General features: G+C 37.1%; 1 protein-coding gene across 1 annotated transcript; it reads right to left on the bottom strand.

Moving 5' to 3' along the window:
• Positions 1 to 4,751: 4,751 nt before the first annotated feature.
• On the bottom strand, positions 4,752 to 23,005 carry LOC139730864 (uncharacterized). Its single transcript, XM_071641738.1, has 12 exons — positions 22,805 to 23,005; positions 19,448 to 19,675; positions 18,190 to 18,296; positions 17,016 to 17,107; positions 15,993 to 16,022; positions 14,260 to 14,341; positions 8,915 to 9,207; positions 8,701 to 8,850; positions 7,143 to 7,201; positions 6,163 to 6,272; positions 5,171 to 5,379; positions 4,752 to 4,963 (listed from the first exon to the last, which is right to left on the bottom strand). The coding sequence occupies exons 1-12, from the start codon at positions 23,003 to 23,005 to the stop codon at positions 4,752 to 4,754; spliced, it is 1,773 nt and encodes a 590-aa protein (XP_071497839.1).
• Positions 23,006 to 23,531: the final 526 nt, after the last annotated feature.

Genomic DNA, 23,531 nt, shown 5'->3' with positions numbered 1-23,531 from the left:
CCATCAAGAAAGAGAAGAACGAGAATTGCTAGTACTGCTCCTATTATTGCCACTATTACAATAATTATTACTGTTAAAACTGCTGCCACTTCTTCTTTTACTACTACTACTACTACTACTACTACTACTACTACTACTACTACTACTACATACTGTACATTACTTTTACTTCTTCGTCTCCTCTTCCTTCTTTTTTCTTCTTTCTGTTTTCTTTCTTTCTTTCTTTCTTTCTTTTCTTCTTGTTTTGTAAACCACCCCTGGTTTCGGGAGCAGATTGCTGTGTCTCGAAATAAAAAAGAGATTGCGTTGTCCCGTATTTTCCTTCGTGTCTCTTTGGCCAAGCCGAGGCAGCCTGACAGTGGGGTAAAAAATGTTCAAGCACTCGATAACAAGAACGAATTAAAGCTTTGACAATGATATCGGTTATCACGATTATCTCAATGACCTACGTGTAATCACATGGTCAGGAGCATCTTTGTCACTTTCACCATACTTATGTTCTTATTTCCGTCGATGGTTGAACCATTTTTGTCCAATAATCATGTTGGAGTTTGTGAATAAATGAGATTATTTATTTTATACATACATTTCATGGGAATCCACTGCCTATTAATGTTGTGTTTGGTGTGCATACACATGTTGCATTATATCTGTGTGGAGAGCTGTCTTAAGTCAGTACTATCGGTACATGTATTACCAAGTGATCCATTGAATCTTGCTGATCTCAAATCGGCGAATTGATAAGACTTATTCAACAATGCTCCTAGACGGAAAATTGTTAATGATAATGATGATGATAATGATGATGATAACAATAATAATAACAATCATAATAATGATAATAATAATTCATTATTATTATTATTATTATTATTATCATTATTATTATTATTATTATTATTATTATTATTATTATTATTATCATTATTATTATTATTATTATCATCATCATCATCATCATTATCATCTTCATCATCATAATCATGATGTCTTTTTTTAATGGAAGGGTGGTCTTTGCCGGAAAATATCCTGCATGTGATTTACATCCCATCTCCGTGAATATCTCACTTGGCAAATTATGCTGCCCAGCGTCTGCAGACATCAAGAGGGCAGCATTTAGTTATTCGAAGCGCTAAAGATTAAAGGACAAGTTCACCTTCATAAACATAAGGATTGAGAGAATGTAGCAATATTAGTAGAACACATCATTGAAAGTTTGAGGAAAATCGGACAATCCGTTCAAAAGTTATGAATTTTTGAAGTTTTTGTGCAGTAACCGCTGGATGAGAAGACTACTGCAGTGTATGAAAAACTTAGATGTCACATGCGTACAACAATATAAGGAAAATATAAAGAGATTTTCACAAAATTTCTTCTTTTGAAAAAAGTACACATTCCCTTGACTCGTTACCGACATATGTTATGGGTAATATTATTCCCCCTGCCCTTTGGAAAAGGGCAAGTCAAGTGCTCTTTTATTATGCGAAAAAAGTGAAAATATGTTAAATTTTCTTTACATTTTCTTTATACTGTTGTACGCATATGACTCATAAGCTATAGTAGTCTCCTCATACAGCGGTTCCAACACAAAAATTTGAAAAATTCATAACTTTTGCATCGATTGTCCAATTTTCCTCAAACTTTCACTGATGTGTTCTACTAATATTGCTGCATTCTCTCAATCCTTATGTTTATAAGGGTGAACTTGTCCTTTAAGCAGTCAATTCGACATGTGCCATGTGTGAGTGTGTACATCGGTTCGAAGTGGTTCTTTATCTCGAAGTACAGGCCTTAGAGTACAGTTGTCATTTGTCGATTGTGACACCGGAATGATCACTCTTGTTTAGGGAATAGCCGTATATATCTACTAGTACCATCAGGTTTTGAAATGCTACTTTGCAAAATTACGTGTTATCTATAAATAGCTGATAACCCAGTACTTGCATTTCGTCAGGCATAACTAGCAATTTTAGGTAAATAGAGGATTTCTCGTGTATTGGGCAGCTCTTCGTTTTTGACACGGCAAATCAAACTGTCTTCCCTCTTGAAGGAGTGACTAACAGAACAGAGTGAGTTTAAAGTGAAACTGGAGTGTATTTTGAGTGACACTCATTTTAGAATGACCGAAGGGATCACTCAAAGTTTTTTTTATTTTTTTTTTAAATACGTGTATTCTCTGTGTTCTGGACTGCACCAGTGTGTGCCGAATTTATGCATGGATGTGTCGGGGTGTTGAGATGTCGCTTGATGTGTTTAAGGAGGATTAATATCTTTATCTTGAGACAATCAACCTTATCGTCCATGAACTCAAAGAAACAAGAAATCCACGTCACAAAGTATGTAGATATATGATAATAGAACTTGTTGTATTCATCAGAACTTTACGTCAGTGTGAACAACAACCTGATTTGCTTGAGCTAAATCCCTGACAAATTTCCATAGTATATCAGAGGTAAAGGGGGTTCAGCTAATTTTGATAAACGATATCTAGTCAGTAACAGATACACTCCAATAATAACAGCACATACTTGGTTCATTTCAGCCTTGTCATATACCATACACATAATAAAAGAGGCAATAACCCAAACACAAGCTAAACCATGCACGAAAGGCAGAGAAACCCACGTTTATACCAACTCGTCCCTGTTGAAAAGAACACAGTGTCTCACAGCGTGTTCACAATGTGTTCACATAGTCGACTGTAAGTATATAATGAAAACGGTCGATTTTAACAGTGAGAAGATGACTTCACACTGTGGTGTGGTGTGCGTGTGTATGTGTGTGTGTGTTTCTTTTGTTTTGTTGTTTTTTCACAAAGAGTTCACTTAGTAATGTTGTTGTTTTTTTACACAATAAATTGCGAAAACGCTCGAATTAAAAGTTTGAAGAGATTTCACAGTGTGTTCACCATGTGTTTCACATTGTTTTTCACACTGTAGGACACTGTGCTCTCTTCAGCAGGGATATGTTTTCTTATTGACATTCGGGGGAAAAATTTAGACCCACATGCTTCGCTCATGTTTATCTTGAACATGAGTTGCGTATTCAAGACATTTTCGGGTAGGTAGAAATATAACTGTGTTCTTGGGACGAAAACATCGTTTGTCCTTGTATGGGATAAGTATCGGCATAACCAACACTGCTTCTCTAATGTACTGGAAATGGCTAGAAATGCAAAGAGAAATTAAACATGTAGGCTACTGTACGTTTATATGTCCTGTAGTACACGGAAGCTCGAGCACGCATAAACAAATGGGAAAGATTACACAGTATGGGCTGACTATTGTATAATACAGTCTTTATCTATTTACGTCACCTGGGTGGGGGAAAAATTAATACGTTATTTCGTTCATTTCAATTATTGGTTTCTGCAACCTTTCCATTTGTGAAAGTTTACAGAGAAAATGTAAATACAAAAATATTATTTTGAATACAAATTTGATAGAAACACTTTTGGAGTACTTAAAAACATAAGTGATTGAAAGACAGGTGGGTCTTAATACTACAAGCAGTAATATATGTAAGAAGCTACTATAATATGACAAAAACAAACAACAAAAACAAATGAAAGATGGAAGTATAGAAAAGATGGAGATACGGAGAAGTAACTGCACCTCCTGAGCTGAATCTCGCCGTGGAAATTGATTTCTCTATCTTGGCCGTGAGACGTTACACATATACTGGCTTCACTTGCCAGTAATTTGTCGCTTTTGCCAGCACCTGTAGAAAACGGAGAGAAGATAGATAGTGTTCAGTACCCTTGCCTTGTGATACGTATGGGTAAGTCGTCACCACTATTAGCTTCTCTGGTGTCTTGGATTTCAAACGAGCACACGTAGGCACCTACACACATGAGGACACGTACAGACATAGAAATGGAAGCTGCAACCATTAGTAATATACCTTATGGAATATGTACCTCATTGAATATATACCTCATGGAATATTACCTCATGGAATATTACCTCATGGAATATATTCCTCAAGGCGTATATACCTCATGGAATTATACCTCATGGAATATATAATACCTCATGGAGCATATACCTCAGGGAATTATACCTCATGGAACATACATGTATACCTCATGGAATATATAAGTGTATGCCTACAAGCAATTACACGAAAATCTCTGATTATAACTGCGATATCTGATAATGGGCATTAATTTAATTCAACTCTTAAACTTAAACAGACGTAACTGACACGGAATAGCGTAATCTATACGTCATACAGTTTAATAATATCTGATGCAAGTCTGTATTAACCACTCGATCGAAGTCCCTCCATAACAAGTAATTCAGTAATAATAATGATAATAATAATAATAACAATAATGATAACAATAATGATAATAATAATAACAATAATGATAACAATAGTGATAATAATAACAATAATAATGATAATAACAATGATAATAATAAATGATAACATTAATGACAATGATAAACTAATCAGTGCGATTCCGTTTCATTCAATTTCCTTTACCTAAATGATAACAGAGGTCATGACGCGCATTGCAGGAAAGGCAAAGAGTTGATGGACTTGAAAAGAAAAGAAGAAGGATGATAGGATGAAGAAAAAAGACGGAAAAACTGAACGTCACGTGTGTTTGATATGTGTTATTGCGTACATATGTACACGGGCACAAGAACATCACACTCTGTGCAATAATGTCATAATGGTGCGCAATAAACAATGTATAGTGGCACCCCTTGTCCATGATAGTTTATAATAGAACCCGTCACTTACACGGCACCACAGATGATGGCCAGTGTTCCTGCCAAGACAATGAAAACGATGATCGCTATGATGATGCCGAGAGTCTGGGAAAGAGTCAGGGGATTTTCTCCGACCTGTCCTCTCTCTACGCTCTCAATGGTGGCGTTTATTGCTCTTGAAATAGTCTCCAGGTTGTCGGTGAGGGCGTCGTACAACACGTCCTGGTCCAAGTAGCCGCCTTTCACAAGGAGAATGAAAATAAACAGACATGAACAACGTTTGGAAATGTAATTCATCAGGTTTGACATCCCTACAACCATGATTATATTATGGAATAACTGTCGTCTGACGCATGTCTCAAAAGGAATTGTGAAAACAAAGTCATTTGTTTTTGAATAAACGAGATCTTTGAATTAAAAAAAATAGTGATATGTAGTGTGTTCACCTTCTTCGATTTGTCGCTTGTTTCTCCCGGCTTTAATTTGCACCTCCACACTTCTCTTGGCGACAGCCTGCACGCCAGCACTGCACAGATCACTTGTCGATGGTGGGGTAACGAGAAGCATCAGGGCGAACGTGAACTGGTCGAGTATTTCTGGGAACCCCTGAGCTACTGATACATGGGAGCTGTCCACGTAATCCAGCCGTTCATTTCTTAATGTAGAACAAGCAGTAAAACAACTTTAATTAAACAAAAGCAGCAGCGCGGAATCTCTACGGTAGTGGCACACCCAGTACTCATATCATGAATATACGCGAAGTTCTACAATAAATAGTCCGCAGCGCGAAACAAAGTTTTGAAAATCAAAGTTTGAATTTTGTTTAATCTCTCTCCCTGTCGCTATTTTTATGTGTGTATACGTGTATTCGTGTATGTATGTTTGTATGTATATATATTTACTTCATTCATTTTACTATCTATATAAGTACCCGTCCCTACTCAACAATAACATTGTTGGTCTTCCAACAGGCAATGGAACACGTGGTATACGTGATCGCAACACTATGAAATAACATACACTGCGGTGAAACACTTACATAGGCGATGAAATATACCACTTTAGTGACAGTGAATTTTCAAGCAAGGATGGACTGTTTTCCCCCATTTAAAGAGCCTATATTTGCAAAACAATCTTAACTACATGTCAAATGACTGTGAATGTCTCATAGATTAATGTTTCCAAAATTTGAAGAAATTTTGCATGACAAGTAGGGGGATGAAAGAAAAGTATAATACAAAGAACTCTGATATAGTTTTCATTACACTCGAAAATAGTATTTAATATGTAAGCCTTACATATTAAATACTATTTTCGAGGGATGACAAGAATATCATAAATGCACAATATCTTTGTTTGATGGCAGAGAAGATTGACAACTATTTCAAAAGTTTGGTTCAGTCTCCCCTTTACTTCATTAAGAATGCGTTTTACTCACGTATTCTTTGTTCCTGAATTTGGGCAGCACACACTGAAGTATTGTCCGTTGCATGTAGACGTGACTATCGCACTTACTATGGCGAACAGGTCGTTCCTGAACCGTGGAAACTATTGTGAAAGACCAAAGCATTCAGAATATTGTGTAGAATCTAAGGGAAAACCAAATTTATATCAACAGAGTAAGTTGACATTTCCTTCACCTAATCCGTTCCTATAGAGGATATCTTGACTTGGTCGTGTCGATGCGGTCGCCCCTTGTACTAAGGGTGAGCCATTACTCATTTTTTTTAAATTCAATTATCATTATTTCAGGGCATGATCGTGATGATAGCATCCAGCCTCAACAGTACAGCAGAAATTACAAAAATAACTAGGTGTCATTGGGAAATACATCTCATTCACGCATAACAATATACACATGAATTATATAGTATGTATTACAGACAGACGGACACCAGCGCGCGCGCGCGCACACACACACACACACACACACACACAATTGCGAAGGGTGAGATTCAATTAAGATTGGTCGACCGCCCTGCATGGTGCATGCTACATTCCACAACTTATGTTTCTGCCTAAACATCGATAACATGTTGTTTGTGTCAAGTATATCTGGACACACTAGTAAAGTTCAGTGTAACGAGAACCAGAATACTAATGATTAAAAAAACATGTCTACTGTGGGGGAAAAATAAATATAAAACAAACATCTGAAATGACTTGAAACAAGCAACGAAGTCTTACAAAAGACACAGTAACTCCCTTTCGCAGAGCGATGTCTATACTTCGGGAGAAGATCCAACAAGAGCAGAATGATACCGAGTTACCAGGTTACAGTCTGTTTCGTATAGGTTCAGGGTCTTTCAATTGCTGGTTTCAATTCTTTCTGTAGTGAATACTGAATGCACATTCATCCATGACACTGAAATTGAGATCGCCTACGGCAACTTATGGATTATCAACATGCCAACTTACAAGGGCAACATTGCCTCTGATGACGAGTATGATGCCATACCGTACTTGGGTCTTGAGGTCTGCGGAGAGGAAGGAATAAGAATAGATTTTGCGACGCCATTCCTAAATGCTTTTGCTAATCATTTCAAAAATTACAATGAAATTCACTCAATAAACACACCGCATCAATCTGATACTTATCCATTTTGGTTCCTAACAGCTCGTGCCCAAAACAGTCGATAAAGTTCCATGGATCCATTTTGGATTTCTAGAATTCCTGCAAATCTTTAAAAGCTGCCTTTGCACAATTTCAAGATATCGATATTCTCTTGCCTTTTCTTCATTATAGTCAAACTGTCAAATTTGAATGACATTATTTTTTTTATTATGTACTTCACATGTGCTGCAATCGGTAATGTTTTCTCGTATTATTAAGACGCATACTTACCTCGTTTGATACCTTGTTTTGATTTGTCTGGTTTGATTTACGTATTTTTGTTTACTTTGTTTAGTGCTCTGGTTTACTATGTTTCATTCTGAATGTTACTTTAGTGTTATCGATAACTTTTATCAATTTTGATTTCGTGCCTGTTCTAATATGTTACATTCTCTCTTTGCTCCTTTTATAGTGTTGGTAACTTTTATCATATGGTATCATAATGTTTAGCAACTGTGTAGGTTGCAATATGTGTATGGTCTGATTTTAAGGGTACATTCTATTTTAACAAGCCTTTGGCTTTCTCTGAACTGTACTTGTTACATTCTACATACATTTTGTACTGTGTATTAAAATTTTTATTACTGAATAAATGTATAAATTGAATTGAATTGAATTAAATGCCACCATTTCATAATCATTCGATGGTTCGAAACAGACAATATCTGAGAGAATCTTGTGGCAGGTTGATCTGTTCGAGGGAATATAAATGCCACGAAACAACATTTCATAACATAGATTTGAAACATTACTAGATGCTGAAAGCTGACAATGAAGCTGACAGGCACTGTAAGTCATCATCCACGAATTGATATTAATCCTTGCGAGCCTTTAGTGGAAGTTTTAATAGTTTTCGCTTATGATGTTCAAGATCAAGTTCAAGTTCTAATTTATTCGTTTTTTCCACAATACATAAACATAAATCTCACTTTCTTGAGTCACAAAAAACAATGCACACAATTTGAACAGAGAAAACAATAATACAAAACTAACAGTAGTGATACATTGCAATAGTTGTACTGTGTGAAAAAAAAAACCGGAGAGACCCACTAAAAAGACAATGCTTGTAGAGTGTGGGCCCTTCTTGTATTAAAAGATCGATGCAAAAATTGAATTGAATTGAAAACAGCAGCAAATCAACACAAAAAGTTTGTCACAAAAAAGTTAGAGACAGACGGACAAACAGTAACACACAAAACAACAAACAGAGTAATGAGCATAAGACAAGACTGGGACAGCAACAAGACTACTTGTAGGGAAAGAAACTGACTTGACGACTCGAGAGGAAACATGACTATTAACATATAGCGTGTTTCACTTTGAAGAGGGAAAGCGATGAGGGAAGGGGACAGCATCACTTACTCTGGCAACGTCTCCCTTGGTAAGTGCTAGGACAACGACATGAGCAGTCGCTGGTCGTTAACGTCCCACCATTCAGACACTCCTGCGTACAAGGACTATCAGTGGGCTGGGTTGTCACAGTCGTGGTAGTGGTGGTTAATTCGCTGGTAGCTGCGCGTGTGGTAATCTTCATGGTTGTGGGGGCTTGTGAAGGAGTTGTCGCTCGCGAAGATGCCTGGGTAGACGTGGTGGAACTTGTGGTGGTAGGTTTGGCTGTTGACGCACGCGTGGTGGTGGCTGCATGTGTTGGTGCTCTCGTGGTGGTGGCTGCTGGTGTTGGTGCTTTCGTGGTGGTTGCTGCAGGTGTTGGCGCTCTCGTGGTGGTTTTTGCAGGTGTTGGTGCTTTCGTGGTCGTGGGTGCAGGTGTTGGCGCTCTCATGGTGGTTTTTGCAGGTGTTGGTGCTTTCGTGGTCGTGGGTGCAGGTGTTGGTGCTTTCGTGGTCGTAGTCGCTGATGTAGTTGGCAGTCCTTATTATGCCGTGCGGACAAGAATGATTTGGAAAAATCAAAACTAATAAGCTACCGAGAAACCAAAACTGAAATAGAGAGTGCTTGCGAATCTTATTCAAGGATCACATCTTATAAAACTATAAGAATAATTACATGATAATAATATGTATACAAAAATAAGCAACAATAAAACTACATCGTAAGCAAAAATGAAAGTCTTCGTGGTCTATACAATTCAACTGATGTAAAACAAACCTTACATATCATTCTCTTTTAGGGGACGTGACATTTCAACATCAGTGTACAAGATACAGCTATCAAGATCCAGTAATGACAAACGTTTCAGGAGGATGTAGCACTCTTCTGTCATCACTTGTTCATTTTGGTTCGCATGTTTATATGATCAATGAGTTAAGAGGAGATATTATACAAACAGCAGGATGATAATAAAAGTTGTAATTTGCCATCAGTCAAGCAATTATCAGTAGATGTTTGTCTACTATATATTAATGTATCCATTTTGTGAATCCTTTGGCATGTCTCCTCACAATTCACTGTTCGAAACGAAGAGCGTAGTTTCTGTCATGTCCTGAAGTCAACAGATAACCTGGTTATGTGATACAACCCCAGATTAATGCTCAATATGCATTAAAATGACATGGGAATTACACTATTTAAACCGGAATGTTGCTTCTGCGAACCCTCATAAAATTAGTGTGTAGATACTCACTGCAAACAAAGTTCGGGTCTGGTGGATCTGGAAGATAGAAAAAGATGATTACGAGAATAAAAGTGATGATGAATATGACGATTACGAGAATAAAAGTGATGATGAATATGATGATTACGAGAATAAAAGTGATGATGAATATGACGATTACGAGAATAAAAGTGATGATGAATATGATGATTACGAGAATAAAAGTGATGATGAATATGATGATTACGAGAATAAAAGTTATGATGAATATGACGATTACGAGAATAAAAGTGATGATGAATATGATGATTACGAGAATAAAAGTTATGATGAATATGACGATTACGAGAATAAAAGTGATGATGAATATGATGATTACGAGAATAAAAGTGATGATGAATATGATGATTACGAGAATAAAAGTTATGATGAATATGACGATTACGAGAATAAAAGTGATGATGAATATGATGATTACGAGAATAAAAGTTATGATGAATATGACGATTACGAGAATAAAAGTGATGATGAATATGATGATTACGAGAATAAAAGTGATGATGAATATGATGATTACGAGAATAAAAGTTATGATGAATATGATGATTACGAGAATAAAAGTTATGATGAATATGACGATTACGAGAATAAAAGTGATGATGAATATGATGATTACGAGAATAAAAGTGATGATGAATATGATGATTACGAGAATAAAAGTTATGATGAATATGATGATTACGAGAATAAAAGTTATTTTTACGCATCCCCCCATATTCCAGTTTTTCATGTGAAGCAGAGTGGAAGAAACCTCTTGCCCTTGCCTGAAAGGTGTGATGAGATCGCATTACTTGGATATTTTTCGTCTCTGGAGATATCATATTCTTTTGCATTTCTCGGTTGCTAGTTGTACTGTCATACACAGACACATACACACACACACACACACACACACACACACACACACGCACACACAAATCCGGGAAAAGCTGAAAAAAAATAGCTGCATGCATGTAGCTGACATCAGTATTAACTTTTTAAAGATTTTTACTTCTCTGCGAGAAGCTCATGCCGGTTGCTGTTTTTTTTTTTTTTGTAACCTGAAAAAACGATAATTTAAATGTGGTGAGTACTGTGTATTCATTATACTCATGTTCATGTGGTTATGATACTTTGAGAAAATATATCAATTCGAAAGAATCAAGTCAAAAAGGAAACAAGAATGATGATTAAAAATCAGTGACTGGTCGGTAGTTCGACCTGACGTGTAAGACTGGCTACAGACTGAGATACCAAAATATTATTTGAAGGGTTTATTCGTGAGGTTGCCGCATTTACGCTTTGTAGATGATGTAATGAGGTTGACATGATAAGAGTGCTGTATAATGGAAGTCTTTGTGATCGAAATAAATATACATTTAATTTCTTTGACAGTGATGTTCATTATCATATATTTCATTTTTTTTTCTTTTCAGTTCGACTTTTTTTAGTTCTCACATTTCTCCATGATTAAAGATTAGACGAAATAAATAGGAAACAAGCATAAGCAAACACTGGTAATAATGTTCAAAATGTCATAACCACTCAAGGGAAAACAAGATAATTGTGATTCCGTCAAAAACAAGATAAAATATTCATGTTCCAACCATATGTTTATTTTGTGTTAGGAAATCACAGAAGACAAACTATTGCTGATATACCGAAAGATATGCAGTAAGCAGAAAATCCAACCACCGTATCTAAAAAAAAAAAAAAAAAGTACAAGGTCAATATGGACAAGACTTTGCTTGGTTTACACAAACGTACGTTATATGATGTAACGATGATTGTATTGTATACATATACCATGATGTGGTACACCATTTACATCAATTCGAACCAACATCTATCATGTCTATACCTCATGAGTAAAAGAAAAGAATAAAAGCGCAGAAAATAGGATTTGGAAGACATCAAAGTATGTTTTCCTCACACACACTTACCACAAATTCCGCAAAAGGCGGGACAATATGCATCAACGTACGAGTACTGGGGGTTACCGCACCAGCTCAACGGCCAACCGGGACTAGCACCGCAATATTCATGCGTATCGACACATGCAGCTAGTGAGGTGGATGAGTATTAAGAAAAACTGTGACAGATACATAAATATTACACGCATACACACACACACACACACACACACACACGCAAACACACACATCTATATGCAATAAACAACACAACTGAATATAATGCACAAAGCTACAGACGTGACAGAATAAAACATTGTAAGTGAATTGGAACTGAAATGCAATTGACTTGTATTTTGTCTTGTTTCCCTTTCTCTCTCTCTCTCTCTCTCTCTCTCTCTCTCTCTCTCAAATATGGATTCCCGTTTATTAACTTTCCATACTTTCTTCCTTCAATTGCATAAAAGGCATTCAATTATTTCGGGGGATATGGGCTATACAATTAAGGTTAATTATCATTGACGAAAGCCTAAATTTGTGCAACTCCGCAAGAAACAATGTCACAGACACACAATCAAACAAACAAACAAACAAACAAACAAACAAACAAACAAACAAAAACACATACACATACTGAGTACTCGTAAATATCTTAGCACCAATAAACGATGATTTGTGACATTTTGGTAAGGGAGAATAATGTTTTGACAGAATATTCTACATTTTGAAGGTTTATAATCACGTTTTCAGGTTTTATTTCCAGTTGACATAATTCTCGACTGACTCACAAGCTTAATTGGGTAATTGCTTCTCTATTGCTCACAAAAGTTGAAGTGATTGAAATCAGAATGACTTACCAAAAAAAAAAAAATAGTTTCATAAGTACGAGCCGGAAATGACCTTATAATGAACTACAGATCGGCATCGAGGTCATTGGTCCGTGACTACGCAAATATTCCACAGCTGAATATTTTTAGCTTTTCGTGGGTGACGGATTTACATTACTCGTGTGAAATGTGCGTGACACCGTGTTTTGTCTTTCAAGTAGCAAAAATGTTTGATTAAGGTAATGAGGTAGCTGCCTACACAAAGTTTTCAGTAGAAAAGGTAGCAGTAAGTTTCGTCCCAACAACCACAGTAAACAATTATTGTTTCAATATACAGAGTGATTTGCTAATGTAGTCAATGTAATGTTGTTGTTTTTTCCTTATGTTTTTGTGGGCTCCTAGTACCAAGCCTTTTCATGAACCTTCCCAATGGATAAACTTTCACTTTGGAATCCACCCTGCATACATTAAAGGGAAGATAAACCTCAAGAGCAATGTGGATTGAGTGAAAGCAGCAGCATTAGTAGAACACATCAGTGAAAGTTTGAACAAAATCGGACAATCGATGCAAAAGTTATGAATTTTTAAAGTTTTGGTGTTTGGGCCCGCTGGATGAGGAGACTACTAGAGGTTATGACGTATGAGTGGACAACAATACCAAGAAAATATAAAGAAAATACTACAAAAATCCATTTTTCATGAAAATTACAAATTCCATCAACTTGATATTTACATATGTTAAGGGTAGCAATTATTCCCCCTGCTTTCTGGAAGCGGTTGGTCCATTGCTCTTTCATAATTCTAGAAAAGTAAATTTTTGTTGAATTTCCTTTATATTTTCTTTGTATTGTTGTCCACTCATACGTCATATCCTCTAGTAGTCTCCTCATCCAGCGGTTCCAACACCAAAACTTTAAAAATTCATAACTTTTGCATCAATTGTCCGATTTTCCTCAAACTTTCACGGATGTGTTCTACTAATTTTGCTGCTTTCACTCAATCCACATTGCTCTTTGGGTTTATCTTCCCTTTAATTGTTGCTATCGGGTCAGTCTCAGGCCAGCTTTCTAATTTAGTTGCCAGGAACAAGCTTTGTGTAAAACAAACAAACAAAAATTGAATAGAATTTAGTTTAGTAACCGAGTCCGTGTGCGTGTGCGTGTGTGTGTGTGTGTGTGTGTGTGTGTGTTTGTGTGTGTGTTTGTGAGTGAGAGTCCATAGTTATGCAGAGTAACTACATCAGTAGGCCCATGCTTGTGGACTGTTGGTATGACAATCCCTTTCGTGACAACTTGAGATACTTTTAAATATTTTCATCTTCAGTGTTCTTTACGTTGTTGTTTTTCTATCTAATATGTATGTGTACATGTAGGTGCTCTTACATGTTTTTATGCATGTGTGTATAATTATGCAAGTTTGTATAGAAATGCATGCGAGCATGTATGTATGTGTGAATACATGTTTGTGTGTACATAATCGTATGTGTGCATGTATATTGTATGAATGCATTCTTGTGCATCGGTTTATTAAGTCAATTTCCTTATTAGTTAATTCATTCATCTATTTTTCTCTAGGATACATACTGGTGCACCTGTTGTCGCGGTAGCCATTCTGACATGTGCAGGTACAATCGCTGTTCAGGATTCCGCAGTTCTCACAGGTGTAACGGCATTCTGAAAATTGACGAACAATGAAGAGAAGTGGCATTAATTACATTCATTTGGTCTCCGAGCAGGGAATAGAAATGATCAACATGAACGTTAATATACAATAATATACTGATTTGGTAATGGAATTCAAATCCTAGGCATTTATGCGCATGCTTTGTTCATATGAGTTGCCCTTAGTAGCCAGAAAGCTTCGCGAATTATTTGCCGCACCTATATAGCATCAACTACTGGTAGGTGAATGCCTGCCTACAATAGGGGACTTAATTGGACGGAACAGATGAAATATAGTGCGTATCACATAGAGGGTAATCCAATTTTAGAGGACTATCATTTCATAATTGTCAGCTATGGAGAGCACAATGTTGGTTGTTTGGAAAGATGAACTCTTCCTCTTTTCATTTGTGGCTGATTATGTAGACAAACGTCATGCATGACTGAGCATACGACGAATTACACTTTTTTCAAGTTTGTGTGTCATTGTGAAGGAACAATGTATGTCTCTGCATGGATGAGAAAACCAAAACACCTGGGAAACAAAAAGAACTATCCTTGGTGACAGGCTTTCGTTCATGTTTCTGCTCCGAAATCTATCACGTTAAAAACTCATCTTCTGAAAAATGTTATTAAGGTTTGAAACATGGATGCCACGACAACTTGTTTGTAATGCACAACAGAGTAATAATAATAATAATAATAATAATAATAATAATAATAATAATAATGATAATAATAATAATAATAATAATAATAATGATAATAATAATTATAATAATAATTATAATAATTATAATAATTATAATAATTATAATAATATTAATAATAATAATGTCTTTTTACCCAGGGTGGCCTATTCAGTGTTGCAACTGCTCTACCAGAGGGCCCTGCTATTATTATTACCCTAGCATTGCCAGGTACCCATTTATACACCTGAGTCGAGAGGTACATAGTGGGTAAAAACATCTTGTCCAAGGACGTAAGCACTGGGCGGGATTCGAACTCGGGTCCTCCGATCACGAGTCGGGAGTCTTATCCACTAATCCACTATGCCACTATGCCACTGCCACTCTGTTATCATTATGGCAGCTACGCAGTACAAATGATTGTTATCATTGTTTATCATTATTATCATCATTACCATTAATATCATTACTATCATCATTATCAGACGATGGTATATACATCCCCATCTCTGTTCACTTGACTTTCGAGGCTTATTTCCTTTGCAATTATATCTCCGTCCTTATCTATTGGAAAATTAAAATTGACATTAAAACACAGGTTCAGTATTTTTCAGAAATTAGGATCAAGTATAAGTTCATTAGTCTAGATGATAAAGGCCCCATTCTTGTTTAATTTCTGGCTTAAGTTCTGACAACATGTGGTATATAATGACTAATCGATATACATCTACCCACTTATCTGCCAGACTTGGCTTCCGTCAATAGACTGACAAACATGCAATCGTTCTTACTGAGTAAAGGGGTGATGTTAATACCCCTTCTGTCTTCTTTTGTTGTCTGCTTCTTTTCTACTTAGTCTAGTTGATTAGATGAAAATAGATCCCTTGACACATGCTTGACTTGTTAATAACCTAACCGAGTCGAAATCTTCATAGCAATGAAGCGTATAGATAGGGCAAATCAACTCTACTCACCACAGGGCTCGGAGTGCTCAGAACATGGTCCTGTATAGTTGGAAAACAATACACGACATTCCGTTTAAGTCACTTACATGTTTGCTCAATATTGATTTCTTGCTTACACAAGAAAAAAGTCATCATAGTTACTGTCGAGAACATATATGACTAATATATAACAAAGTACGTCAACCTCGGGCTTGCCGGAGTAGGAGATAGCATGATATCACCTCCTGCCGGGAACTGAACATAAATGTTAAAAAAACAAAAAAACAAACAAAAAACAAACAAACAAACACACACACACACACACACACACACACACACACACACACAACTCTCCCCCCCCCCCCCAAAAAAAAAAGCTATAGTCTAATCATACCGCCGTTCCTGTGATGTTCTTATTCCTTCCATTAAATTCATAATTTTGTGTGTGTGTGTTTTCTACCTCATCAGTGACTACTTTGTCTTCCATTTTTTTTTTTTTTTGATTTGTTTTATTATGTTTTTTAGTGAATGCTTTCGAATTGTATATATCGATGCTCACACATGCAGTGTTGTGTTATTACGCAAAAACTGGATCAGACGTCTTTATTTGTGCTGATATCAAGAACTATTGATTTTTTGATGTGCTGTCACTGACGAGTGCGAGAATCACAATGTCATTGTTCTTTTGACGATTAAAATCTGGAAATTCAAACGAAAAATATGACATATTCTAACATTTTCTCAGCATCACTGGAAAGAGCGTTCAGTGAAATTTAAACAAAAGAACCTGAATTGTGCTTGAAGGGAAGTACAAGCATTCACATCCATTAATTTTAATTGTTAATCTCGATTGCCTCTGACACAGGGCATCCTTAATTCACTAAAGATTTATATTCAAGCTAAAAAGATGAACAGACAAAACGCAAAGTGGCAATCATATAGGGAAATGTCACAAATATCTACCTTAACTGTACTACAGTAGGTAAATGATTGGAAAATGAAAAAAAAAAGAAGAAAAAGATGGGAAAAAAGGGAGAGGTGAAAAAAACTTACTACATTGATTATTGAAGCACTGGCCACTGCCGGTTGAGCATTCCGAGCAGCTAAGACCAGTTAGATACGGGCGTTGACCGACAACATTTCCCCTGCCACAGACACAACATTATAATTATTTTACATTAAGATCTATCACCCTTCTGCAGGGATTACAGTTCTTACAAAACATAATGCAATCCACCGAAAGTGACAGATAAAGACATAATATCAAGACCAAAAAAAAAAAAAGCACAAAGAAATCTTATTCATGCAGAGATAAGTGCACAAATTGTATCAGTATAATGGATTTTCTATACTTATGAATTATTGAAAGTGCATTTCGTCCCATATATTGTTACAATATTTCCGAATTCATTCAGGAAATATTGACGACATTCGTGACAGTGCTGACGGATATGCAGTAACATACGAGCTAAGTAGTCAGTTCGGGTCAAAGTTCAAAGTCTTTAAGTCGGACATGGGCGAATTGAATCAGCCATGTTCAGAGAATGTGTGATCCATGTAGTGCATGTGGTAACGGAAAAATGAGCTCTAGCATAATATTGGTGTTTTCAGTGGTTTAGTTAATATTTTCGTATGCGTGGTATTTTACGGGAGAACACCAAGAATGAAGATTCAGTATTCATTAATGATATGAATAAAACACACACTGACGTGCAAATTGTTTAAGAAAAAAAATCTTATCCTAAGACACAATCGATCTTATCACCTGACTGTTAAAGAGAGTCATCTTAGGAGAAAGTAATTGATAAAAATGAATATCAAGTCAAAGTGTACAGTAACAAAAGAGGGAAATGCCTGTTTCAGTACCGGGTACATATTTTTCTTCCTATAATCGATATAGCTATGCAAACTCAGTAACATTACAATCGGTCAATTTGTCCCTCATATCTAAATCATCCTCCATCCGATGAAATAAAGACATCGAACCGTTAGGACATATCCAGGGCCCTGTTACATAAAAACATGTTATTAATCAGACATAGGTCAGAAAATCAATCATAAGTCAGCTATATCAACCATTCAACATTTAGTGTCCAGAGACTTAGGTTTAATTATCGGACTTCTGTTAGCTCTCTACTTCACATGCAACAGAGCCTAGCGTCAATAGTGACAGATACAGTACGCAAGTGCGATGGACGTAGCACAACTCTTCGAACTTAATACCTACGCTGGTCCGTAGTTGCACGTGATCATGTAGGCATTCTGGGTGAACCCCACCAAGTTTGCGCAGAATGTGCGTCCACATCCAACAGCATATGATTCAGCCCACACCACCTGGGTCGGGAAGGGTGGATATATAATCTAGATCATAATCGTTGTAGTCTGTGATTATGATGATGCCTATTATAATATCCGCAAACTCTACACTCCTGAGCGTGTTTTGTTTGTTTGTTTGTTTTGTTTTATTTTCAACCAGGCTTCATACCTAAGCGCAGTCGACAAAGAATTCATTTTTTTGATCTTCACTGTTACACTAGGCACATGATGTTACATATTACAGTCAGCCAAAGCTCATATTATTCATCGCAAAGATATGTATTTGTAATGTATTCTTAGAATAAGATACACGAATGCACTCTTTCTGGCTTTGGTAAACTTTGTATTTATCCGCTCTGGCATCCATGCAATATAATATCTACGTATATGCGCATACTAATAGTATGGTGATGAGCAAAACATAATGGGGAGAAATGATGATTAGATTACACGAGGAAATGATAAGGGGAAAATGTGTTCCACAGTTGGGATATTGAAATGTCGCTTGCTTGGAAGAAGAATCTATTACATGTATTCACTACAAGGCCTTCTGCTACAGAGGACTCCGTTAGTCTCTATGTTTCCCCTTCCCTTGATCCTCTTTTTCTTCTCGTAAGTGAGAAAAATAATAAATTACTATCTTTGCCTTATTTTACGAGAGGGGGAAGAAGGAGTAGAAAAAAAATATGTGCCTCTCTAGACGAATATTACGCTTGACCTCTACAGAAATGTGTCACCCACTTACAGTAAGATATTCCTCATAGGGTAAAACTGGTAATTGTTTGTATAGATCATTCAGATAAGAACTGACGGACTAATCAGATATAGATACGGACCCAAACACACACACACACACACACACACACACACGCACACACACACTCACACACACGTTTTTCTTTGTTTGCAAATAGCATGCATTAGATGTTATTTATTACACAATAAACATTTCTAACATTATGATTTACTTGCCTTGCATTCACTGAATATTCTGAAACAGCATAATTAATCACAAAAAGATACACGATTAATGATATCTATAATTTCACATTCACACACACACACACACACACACACACACACACACACACACACACACACACGGGAAGATATCGACTGAAAAGATGTTAAGAAAGGACTGAAATTCATCCGAAAGGGAACATGCTTACCTGGGTGTAATGACCACATACCGCCGAACACTGATTAGACTCGTAATTATAGTCCGTTACCTCGTCGTACCAAGACTGCGTGGCGTGCGTGCCGTCATCGTAAAACGTGCCCGCCCAGAGATTCTGGCCCACGGGATCGAACGGGGAGATGTTTGTAGGGTTGCCGTGTTCGTATACGCATCCGTCCGACCATTGCTGAGCCATGGTTGCCAGAGAATCATCCCAAACCTGAAAATTTTAATCATGATCGTCTCCATGTTATCGACACTTCATTTTATTTTAAACATTGAACAGAACAGGACTCTGATACACCATGAAGATTATGCAGTTTTTGTTCCCGACTACCCTGGAATTCGAGCCCGCATATTATTAAGAAAAAAGGAAAAGAAAACAAAAAGCACGCACTCGGGTACCGCGCCCTTCATCATCCAGCACACACCCGCACCGTCCCGTTTTATGGTCTGTTTTTCCCTCTGTGTTACTTCTTTTCAATGGACGTTGTTTACCGTTAAACTGAACTGGGACATTATAAATCATCTTTTTCCCTCACGCTATAAAGCACTCCCGGAAACGCCTTTTTGTTGACAGGGGGAAAACTGGTCACAATTAAATTTTTCATCGCCAAAACCAATGAACCGTTCTGGCAAAAATTTCTGGACTGGCTTTCATATTACCACCAACCAACCAACTTCATCCTAATGTCTACAACTCTGACATAGCAAAGTAAAATCTGATATTTCTGCATTAGTTCGAAGGAAAATAGGACTTCGATTCAAGGCTAGTCGCGGCAATAAGTTTTTGAAATGTGCAAAGGCTGGACTATACCCCATAGTGTTAAGGTGATTCCCCTTAATTTGCGGTGACACTCAAAGTACAATATTTGGACTATGTTAATTTCAAGATGGGTAACTCTTACTTCTGACAGATTTATCAGATACTTTGATATTTACCAATTATGCTACTGACATTCTTGCTTTTGACAAATAACTCTTGCCGTTTTTAACCTGTAATAGTTCATCTTGCAATTAATGACCATAGCTAGCAATCATAGCGTACAACACCAACACGCTTATTTATAGAACGATTCCAATAAAGCGAGGGAATCCAACTGGACAAAAAAATTCTTCGCCATAAGATGTTTTTTGATACAGATATTTCTTTGTTTTTGTCTAAGACTAAAACTTCATATTCATAAAACCACAGTTAGTTCCCCTTCCTGTTTTCATGGTATGGTTATAAGCAATACCAAAATTGCAACTTCTGTGTCAGAAACTTTAATGTTTTTTCCCAGAAAGTGATCTCCACTTCGGAGAAAAAAAAATAGAGAGAAGTCATCAAAGAAAGAAAGATAGCGAGATAGATAGGCAGAGAGAGAGAGAGAGAGAGAGAGGGAGAGGGAGAGAAAGGGAGGGAGAATTGTAAACCAAATCGTGATTGAGATATAGTAGATGACTTGTGAGTTAAGACACAAACAGAAACTTCGTCAAATTATTTTCCATATGTTTTAAAAGTAGTGCATAGAAATTAAGTCGACCTGAACTTTTTTTTGTTCCTTCCGGTCAGTGGACATGGTAAGAAATCAGGACAACAAATTCTTCTCGTGAACAATGAATGATGTACAAGCCTATACTTGTTTGTTTACGTATTGGAACTCACTGACCTCAGCTATTTCCATTAGATCGCTGTAGCGTGGAGTAAAAACAGCACGACGCTAGATAAATATTGCTTTCGACCAGCAGTCCCCTCCATTGGCATTTTTTTTCTTTCATAAAGTAAAGTTACATTACATGATAACATTTCATTGCACTGTATCATTGTATATCTTTTCCCTGATTGTAAAAAATGGGCATCCTTGATTTCGTATTGCAAATGTGCCGGATATGCTGTAATCATATTTTGTTGGAAATGGAATAAATGAAGTTAAAGATTCAAATAAAAATTGCACTGTAAGAGAATACATACACAGCCTTGACCTTCACAGGTAGTGTATTTCAATTCTATCAAGACGATGTTGCCTAAAGCACGTTAAGAAATAGAATCACATTTAAATCGTATGCATATTTCCCAGCACTCATTTGCACCTTATGAGCTGTCCAGATATTATACTCTTATTTGAGAGTTCCTCGGTGTCATTTTGAACACGAACCAAATTCATCTACGTTATTATCAGAGTAATGTCTAAATGTATTAAATGACGGACTAATCATTGCATTTTTGGCGTTTAGCATTTTGTGTCCACTTATTTTTCCCATGAAAATGAGTAGTGAAAATCGGATTCCACTGGGATTCGAACCCGAGACCTCCAGATTGCGAGACCGGTACTCTTACTGACTGAGCTTTGGAAAGCCCTGCGCATAGGTACGCCATTAAACTTTGTCCATAACACTATTGAATCTTCATTGCTTGTGTGGTCAGAAGCTATTATATGGTTGTATAGGGCCCCATTTTTTCTCTCTCTCTTCTTTCTTTAAAACACGACAACAGCAGAAGCTCTAAAGTATATGACACAAACCCAAAATTTAAAATTCGAAAATTCAATTGAGATTTTGGCGCAAGAAAGGCACTTTCTCGAATTATTATTGGTCATATTCACATTGTCACCATGGTTCTGATAAAGACAAAAAATTTACATACATCATTCATCGAAGCAGATGTGTTTCTTATTTTTCCATTCCCTTCGATGAACAAAAAAGTACTGCTGCCCAAAATGTACTCTTCTGACAATTTCCTTGGACGGCATTATTTTATTGATTTATTGTTGTTGTTGTTGTTGTTGTTGTTGTTGTTGTTTTATGAAAGGATTGGTAATTGCATTTTTGTTCCTTCATTTTTTAGTAGGAAAAAGTGCAGGTTAAAAGCAAACCTGAATTACTTGGTTGAACCTTGATGCACATTCCCTTTGACAATTCATTCTTTTTGTTGGGGTAAGGTATGTCATGAACACTCACCAGTGGAAATGCACAAAGGAAGAATACAGTCTGTGGGTAATCTGGAAAGCACAATACTATTCATGTGTAGTTGTTTGTGGCAGGCACCTTTGTGTTTCAGACATTCAAGCTGATGCATTTCAAATAAAGAGCAGGGGACCAGGCTGTGTATCAGTCACATAAGGTCTCTTGTTTAGAAGATCCTACCATGATAACGTGACCTTACCCCGCCCTACCTTATGTAGACCAAGAGTGCCTGCTGAGATGAAGTTACCCCCCCCCCCCCCGAAAAAAAAAATCAACTGCCATTCATCATATACCTCGGATGGAACGGATAAAGTAATTTTCCGTCTTCGTTCTTATGAAGTACAGGCAAGAAACAAAAGTCCGTAACATACAGCCGGACAGGCAACTACACATTATAGCCTACCATGTAACGCATGTTGGATGCCTCTGGTGAAACACCGCTCCGGAGCTGATTGTGTAAGTCGAGTATTCCCATTCTCTCCTCAGCACTAAGCGGCGTAGGCGATCTCTTCGAGCGATGTCCACCCAGTGCGGGATCCACCTCTGCAGACGCCAGGACGCCCATGCAGATGCAGAGAGCGATGATGAACCTTGCGTGATGCATTCTGCTAACTTATTGGTACATCTGCATCAAACTATGAAATCATCCGTATTATAGTCGACTCTGTACACTTTGCAGCCACCATCCGGCATATACGAACCGGACAAATAAAGTTGGCTTTCTTGAAGGAAACTGGTTGCAAATCTCCAAGTTATAATCTCATAACGTTGAGTGGAGTTACTGAAAACAGCAAATCGTGCGAACTATAGTACTCGTGCAACACTGGCGACTCCCTGCGACGTTTTTGTTTGATAACCGCATGAAGATTGCCTTATGCAGTTGGAATCCGTCAACCAAAACTGCAATCATATATTATATAAAAGGCAAATCAAAAGGCGCTTTCATGCGTGATTTCTTCCGTGAGGAGTTCATCAAGTTTGTGCCTTTACATGGGCGTCACCAGGGGGGGGGGGGGGGGGGGGGGTGCGCTGGGTGCGAACGCACCCCCCTTCAGAACCTAAAAAAAAAAAAAAAAAAAAAAAAAACGCTTCAGTCTGCGAGCGACCTCAACGCCGGACACTAAAAAATT

This window comes from Diadema antillarum, unplaced genomic scaffold (genome assembly GCF_040938485.1).
Source record: "Diadema antillarum isolate AM-2024a unplaced genomic scaffold, OU_Dant_1.0 seq00000340_RagTag, whole genome shotgun sequence".
NCBI lineage: Eukaryota > Metazoa > Echinodermata > Echinoidea > Diadematoida > Diadematidae > Diadema > Diadema antillarum.
The sequence above is the reverse complement of the archived record's forward strand: the minus strand, read 5'-3'. Positions and strand labels throughout refer to the sequence as shown.

Bases quoted from the DNA above. Each gene is read 5' to 3' on its own strand.
- LOC139730864 (XM_071641738.1), bottom strand. From the start codon at position 23,005: ATGCATCACGCAAGGTTCATCATCGCTCTCTGCATCTGCATGGGCGTC. The intron at 19,676-22,804 runs GTAGGCTATAAT...TAAAATTTTCAG, and splicing joins CATCCAACATGCGTTACATG to GTTTGGGATGATTCTCTGGC. The intron at 18,297-19,447 runs GTAAGCATGTTC...TTCCCGACCCAG, and splicing joins TATGTGGTCATTACACCCAG to GTGGTGTGGGCTGAATCATA.